The 7,500-nt window shown below is 42.7% G+C and overlaps 1 protein-coding gene across 4 annotated transcripts in view; it reads right to left on the reverse strand.

The window, feature by feature from the left end:
* Window positions 1-7,500, reverse strand: part of ralgapa1 (Ral GTPase activating protein catalytic subunit alpha 1) — a 147,107-nt gene that overhangs the window by 27,093 nt on the left and 112,514 nt on the right. For all 4 annotated transcript variants that reach the window (XM_084043985.1, XM_084043982.1, XM_084043983.1 and 1 more), the window contains one exon: window positions 6,217-6,375. In XM_084043985.1, the coding sequence (XP_083900111.1) occupies window positions 6,217-6,375 (159 nt within the window). The remainder of the gene's footprint in view (window positions 1-6,216; window positions 6,376-7,500) is intronic.

The raw sequence follows: 7,500 nt of genomic DNA on the forward strand, positions 1-7,500 counted from the left end.
GCGCCGATCCCGTAGCCTACGGGCTGTGGTGCTTTTTCCTTTTTTTCGAAAAAAAAAAACTTTTTTCAATTTTCGACACGGACCATTTCATTGTAACACCACCGGAAACAGAATTAATCGGGATCCGGTTTTGCCGATCCCGTCAGCCCTCGTTCTAATGACGAAACTGAAACCTTATTTTCTCCTTGTAGTTTTTGTCTCCTCGGTGATCACTGTTTAACATAAACCGTTCTAACTACAACATGGATGCCCCGTTTGACACGTGGTCTTCACTGCTCGAACCAGGCACATGTCCGCGATGTAAACAAACAGTGCACAGCTCAATCTTACGGATTTTAACAAGGTCTATGGCGACGTGAAAAAAACAAAAAACAACGATAAAACGTTGGCACTGGTGAGTACATTATGAGATTAACCTCTGGCGGTCAATGTGTTAAAATATGTGATATAACGCAAGGCCTATCCGCGCACGTTTTAAGCTGTGGCGGACCCGGGATGGAGTTATGACATGTTTCTACTGTACCATTCATCCTAAGATATCATAACATCATAGAAAAGGTAAGAAAAACTTCCAAAATTCTCCTTTAATGCGGCCCACAGTTTAATATCGGAATACTGATATATTAGTGATTTCAGCGGTTACAATTCCAAACATGCAAACATGAGCCGCTTTAATTACTTCAGTCTATATTAGTAGCTTAATGACTAGTCTTAAAATTCTATTGTCTTTTTTATGTTCAATGTAAAGTTCAAAAAGTATTGACAGGAAACGTAAGATAAGTATAACTAAATGCATTTGAAATTAAATAAAACATTTACTTTTCAGGATTCAAATTCAAAAATAGCAAAAAAATAAGATCTACAAGCTCAAAACAGATCTGCTATTTTCGTTATTTTTCAATTGGAATCCAGATTTTTTTTTTTGCTTTTTTCTATGCCATTTTCTACGCCATTCTATGTCACACTTTTGTGTGACATAGAATGGCGAAGTACGGCATTAATTTACGGAAAAAAGTTAAAATCCAAGCGGTGTCTGCCTGACAGTATGTGCAATGTGGCCCTCTGGAGTGAGCGTGGAAATATAGTGGCCCTCTCCATCATCAAAGTTGCATCAGCCCTGGTATAGTTGATGGTCTGAAAAGTGTCCCAGTCGGTTGGTTGAATGGAGCATCCCCCCATCTCGTGCCCTTGACAACAAACAGGCCCTTGATTTGGAACCTTTTCTACCCGACCGTGCGCCGTTTGATCAACGTCAATGACTCCAGCCCTTTATTCAATATTTGAGCCTCGCCGAATCCAACGAGACGTCGTCTTTCTCAATTGACTCGATTACGTTTTCTTGAATGAGTGGAGCTCTCCAGACGTGGCCTGCCTGCCTGCCTGCCTGCCGTTTGCCTGAATCCACCGCTTTTCAGAAACAAGATACGATCATATTCTGTTTTGCCTTTCGGATCTGCCTTTAACCCATTTAGACCCGGGAAAAGCATCTGTCAGCATCTGTTTTTTGTTTTTTTTAAGCGAACATTTTTAACTCAAATCTTTGCTTCTGGGGATATTCTACAAATGTCTTCTAAATCCTAAAAGTTTTTCTTTTTTAAACGTATGTGGCTATATATCAGTGGTTCTCAAACTTTTTCACGTCAATGACCCCCAAAATGATATGCATTTGGCCGCGGACCCCTCCATCTCAAAATATTTTGTTCCAGGGACCCCCAGAAGATAAGATTTGAGATACAAATGTGTATATATATATATATATATATATATATTTTCAAAGATTTGCACAAATATTTCACAAATTTTCAAAAATAGCAGATCTACAAGCTCATAGCGCGGCACTTGGTGCCGCGCTATGAGCTTGTATATCTGCTATTTTTGAATAGCCCAAAGAAATCTTAAAAAATGACACAGATGCGCGTTCCCGGTCTGAATGGGTTAATTCAATCAGGTTTTCTTTTGTTTTTCGGTTCATTCTCGCTGCTAGAATGAACGGAGAGAGAATGAGGTTATGTCATTAGTGCTGTGGTATCCATGTCAGAGAGGGGAGGGGGAGGAGGAGGAGGGGGGGGGGAAAGAATAATAGTATGTGATCGTATTAGTTGTTTTGAAATGGAGAGTCGTGGTATTAACGTCTGCGTTTGGGGGGGGGGACTGATACACTGACCAGAGCACTAAGGCTCCCTGGAAATCGCCATTTGCCGTTGGAGCGGCTATTGGATTATGTGGACGCATATCTACAGTCTGGTACAAAGCGCACACTCGCGCGCACACACACACACACACACACACACACACACACAAATACACAGCCATTTAACATTGAGTGGAACCCTATTAGGGCTGGGTAAGAAGGGAAAAAAAAGTAAAAGACAAGAACACTCGATAAAGCCCTACATCGGCCTCTTATTTTTCCTGATTCAAATTGATTTTCCAACTTTTCGTGTCGATACTTGTGGCCTTCGTTGCTTTTAACTCATTCACCGGCAAGGACGAGAATTGGCTCTATGCACAGCAGCCATATCGGACAGAAATTGGGCCCCTTCCTTGCTTCCTTCACAGGTGTTACCAATGAGACACTAATGAAGGCTCTGTTCCATTTAGTGTAGCACAGTGGTTCTCAAACTTTTTCATTTCAAGGACCCCCATAACTCTGAGAGTGTACAAATGGAACCAAATGGACCCTTACGGGTCCATTTGGTTCCATTTGTACACTCTCAGAGTTACACCCTCTCAAGGAACCATGAGGGTCCCTGGACCACACTTTGAGACCCACTAGTATTTCTAGTGAGCCAACATGCACAACATCAGCACCCTGACTCTGTTTGACCAGAATGGAACAGAGCCTTCATTAGTAACACCTCTCTTCTCATTCTCCCTTTGGTTGTGTGGGTTTGTGTCCCAATGGTACAATCGTAATTAACCCTGTACGGATTCACGCTTTAGTAAGGCCTGCCACTAATTCTACAACCGGGGACCCGCTCCCCGGAGTTTCTTTTATTTCCCACGTCGCAGGTCCATGGACTGTCACTACGGACCCCCAGCTGCGGCTCAAGACTGTGACTGCGGACCGGGCCTCTCCATGGAGCACGACCGTGGATTTCGACTACACTGCACTATACCACTATACTATATATACTGTATATTATCTTAACATTCTTATATTATACCATTATATACTACATACACATTACTGCTGTACTATATCATACTACCATATATATCTTACACTATTATATGTGCTACTACTGTTACTGTTACTACCTGCACTGTATCTCTTTCTGTCTCTCCTATGTCTCTGTATCTCTCTCTGTATCTCTCTCTCTCTCTCTCTCTGTATCTCTCTCTCTCTCTCTCTCTCTCTCTCTCTCTCTCTCTCTCTCTCTCTCTCTCTCTCTCTCTCTCTCTCTCTCTCTCTCTCTCTCTCTCTCTCTCTCTCTCTCTCTCTCTCTCTCTCTCTCTCTCTCTTCTTTCCCCCGACACGGTCGAGGCAGAAGGCCGCCACCCTAGAGCCTAGGGCCTGCCTGACGTTTCTTCCAGTTAAGAGGGAGGTTTTCGTTGCCACTGTCGCAAAAATTGCTTGTTCAGGGTGGGATTGTCGGGTCTCTTCTCTACATGTAAAGTGTCTTGAGACAACTTGTTGTGATTTGACACTTTAATAAAATTGAATTGAATTGAATTGAAGGAAGTAAGAAGAGGCCCAATTTTTCTCCAAAATGGCTGCTGTGCATAGAGCCTATTGACGAGACCTTGTCCAAACGCCCCCACACCGCCGAAGAAGAGTACACCCAGAAATCACGTGATCACAACAAAACAAAAAAATCTAGGCACCTTTCATGTTAAAGGATTTAGAAAAGTCAATTTTTCTCGTCTTTCTGTTGTTTTTCTGCTGTTTTTTCAAAATAACAGGCCACATTCAAACGGCCATAGCTCTGGAATGGAGGATCGCGACAGGACACATTTTTCCCCACTATACTACCGGACCCCGGTGCGTGTAATGAGCCGATCTCCGTGAGGAAGGAGGTCACGGAGAATATTCCATGATTTTTCAAAGGTACAGTAAAGTCGCCGCTTTTGCTGGCAAGGGGACCGGAGACGGATGAATTCATTAATTAATTCCTGGCAGTGAAAGCGTTAAATATTAAGGTGTCATTCTTCTTTTACACAAGAACTGAGCGGCACAAGCCGACACAGTTTGCACACATTATTTTATATTCATTCTTTATTCTTACGGTTAGCTGTACTTCAAGTTAACTACTTTATACTTTGTCATAAAGCAAAAATAAAATCTTACTACTTAAAAATGTTATTAGGCCAAGTGTGCAATTTGTGAAACAGTGTGAAAGGACCCCCCCCCTCCCTTTCACACTGATAACAGATCCACAAGTAGATCTGTTATTTTCGCTATCTTTGAAAAGCCTTTGAGAATTCCATGACATTCTTTCGCAAGAATAATAGAAAATGGCTATGTTAGAATGGTGAGGTTAAAAACCTGGCACTCGCGCATTATCGGCCAACTGGCCTTCATCAGGGAACGATGATTTGTCCATTTCAATAAGATGAGAGCGCTTTGGATCCACCTTCTTTGGGGGCTTTTGGTTTCTACACTCAGGGAAAGTGTAAAGATCCTGTGTTGAAGCGTGCTTGAGCAAGCAGGGCACTACACTCCTAGGCTGCACCAGCCCTCCTGCTTTCGCGCCTAGAGGGGCGGGTTTAACATCTCCGGCGAGAGAATGCGTGTGATCCCATTGGTTCACCGATCTGTCCGTCAACCCCCGCCCACGTCAACACAACATTACGAGCGACGCCCACTGCACTCTTTGGTTGGTTGGGGAAATGAAACAAAATAAAAGCCTGGAGATTGAGGCTACTTACACTCCTAACTTCTCCCAATAACCAATTCAATCCGGGAACGCATCTGTGTCATTTTAGATTTGAGCTAAAACCATTATTTTATACTTTGGCTATTAAAAAATAACAGATATATCTGAAGAGTCCGGTTCAAATCCATGAGTTAGCGTTGAAGCTCTTGAGCAAAACACTGAACCCCTAGTCCCCGGGGAATTTAGCTAACATAGCGGTGCAATCATTTTAACCACTTAGCTTTGGCTATTTTTGAAAAAATCATGAAAATGTGTGCAAATCTTTGAATGAATTTATATATATTTTAAAGCGAACATTTTTAACTCAAATGTTTGCTTCTGGGTAGGGGTGTGCCGATACACTCATTTCACGAAACGATACGATATTTGGCTCACAACTTCGATACGATTTCGATACGATACGATACGCACTTTTTTTATTATGAAAATAAATGGGGGAGAAAAAAAGGAAATGCAAATTCTGTTTTTGCATTATTCAGACATGCAAACTTGTAGCTTTTCAGCCGTTTTGAATCCAAATAGGGCAATAGTGTGACACCTGACCCGAAAAAAAAAAACATGTTGTCACCCTTTTCACCTCGGGCTGTTTGCATGCCTGATTATTTTGATTGGTGTAAAAAAAAAAAAAAAAAAAAAAATTCGAAACAATATTTTTTTTCCCAAAACGATACATATCGTCGCGAAAACGTATCGCGATATATCGCGGGACGATATATCGGCACACCCCTACTTCTGGGGGTCCCTGGCACAAAACATGTTCAGATGTTGGTCCGCGGCCAAGTGTATATCAATTTAGGCGCCCTTGGCATGAAAAAGGTTGAAAACCACTGCTCTAAATAATAATCTAATAATTTAAAAAGCGGAACGAGACAGAACATTAGGGAGCAGATGAAAGACATTGCAAAAATAACACGTTTGCCCTAGCCTGATAGGCTCTATTCACAGCGGCCATATTATGAAGACATTCACAGGTGTTACCAATGATACTAATGGGCTTCCACATGGCCCCTTGCAGGTGTGTAACTCTGAGAGTGTACAAATGGAACCAAATGGACCCGTTACATCCGACGTCATCGCACAGCTTTATTTCGAAGGCAATTCGCTGATTGGCTTGTCGTTAGACCCCAACCCCCACCTCCGACTCTCATTGGACAATACATTTTTGTAGCGAATAATTCCTAGGTTCACATTACAACACCAGACCAAGAGAGGCAGTTCACTCAGAGAGTGGGCGGGGTCTATGGTCTGGAACCAGGCTACGTTTGCGTGCGTGCGTGTGTGTGTGTGTGTGTGTGTGTGTGTGTGTGTGTGTGTGTGTGTGTGTGTGTGTGTTTACCTCGGGCTTCTTCAGTATGTGAATGGAGTACATGCGGTTCTTCATGGGGTAGATGACGATGAGCACGTCTCCGAACTCGGTGGGGATGATGCCTCGCCGGTAGTCCCTGGAGTGCTCCGACCACACGATGTGCACCTCGTCGTTACCCAGGTGCCGCAGCTGCGCGCGCGGACCCAGAGAGATGGAGAGAGGGAGGGAAGAGGGAAAGAAAACAGAGGTGGAAAAAGTACAATGATTGTTTTACTTAAGTAAAAGTATCAATACTGCAATGTAGAAGCACTCTGTTACAAGTAAAAGTCCGGAATAAAAAGATGTGCTTGAGTAAAAGTACAAAAGTATTGGTATCAAAATGTACTTAAAGTACCAAAAGTAAAAGTACTAAAATGTTTGAAAATAGCCGATCTACAAGCTCACAACGCGACGCGTCGAGAGCTTGTAGATCTGCTATTTTCAAATAGCCTAGGTATAAAATAGGGCTGAAGTGGCTAATGTATGTTTTATAATGTAATCATTTATATCTGCAAAGTAACTAGTGACTAAAGTTTTCAAATAATTGTAGTGGAGTAAACGCACAATATTTGTCCCTGAGATGTAGTGGAGTAGAAGTAAAATAATTGACAATTGTCAATTGTACTGAAGTACAGTATTTGAGTAAATAAATGTACTTAGTTACTTTACACCGCTGGAAAGAACTGTAGTGAGACAGACACTCGATATGCTGTATTCTAGGTTCCTGCTCGCGTTCCCCAAAAACAGGGAAAGCATGTGAGAAGGAAAGAGTGATAGAAGGTGGACAGACAGATATACAGACACCAACAGTAGACACATTCAGATAGATATATGGTTGACAAACAGAGAGAAAGTAAGACAGATTGGCTCTAGAAAGCAGGGAGAGAGAGAGTGAAAGAATCAGTATCATCTTCTGAAGCTCAACACGCGCACACGCACACACACACACACACACACACACACACACACACACACACACACACACACACACACACACGAGCCTTGGGCTCATGATGGATACAGGCTGTCTAGACTCTAGCTGTCTGTCTTTGAGGCCATGGGTGTGTGTGTGTGTGTGTGTGTGTGTGTGTGTGTGTGTGTGTGTGTGTGTGTGTGTGTGTTTGTGTGTGTGTGTACTATAGGTGTCCCTGGCGGTGATGGAGTGAGTGTGCAAAGATGGAGAGAGGACGACAAGACAGAGTAAGCTCTCAGAAGACAAAGTACGGGCTAAAAGATAGATGGGAACCAGGTACAGTATGTGTGTGTGCGTGTGTG

The sequence above is a fragment of the Gymnoscopelus microlampas genome (assembly GCF_963454915.1).
Source record: "Gymnoscopelus microlampas genome assembly, chromosome: 20".
Taxonomy (NCBI): domain Eukaryota; kingdom Metazoa; phylum Chordata; class Actinopteri; order Myctophiformes; family Myctophidae; genus Gymnoscopelus; species Gymnoscopelus microlampas.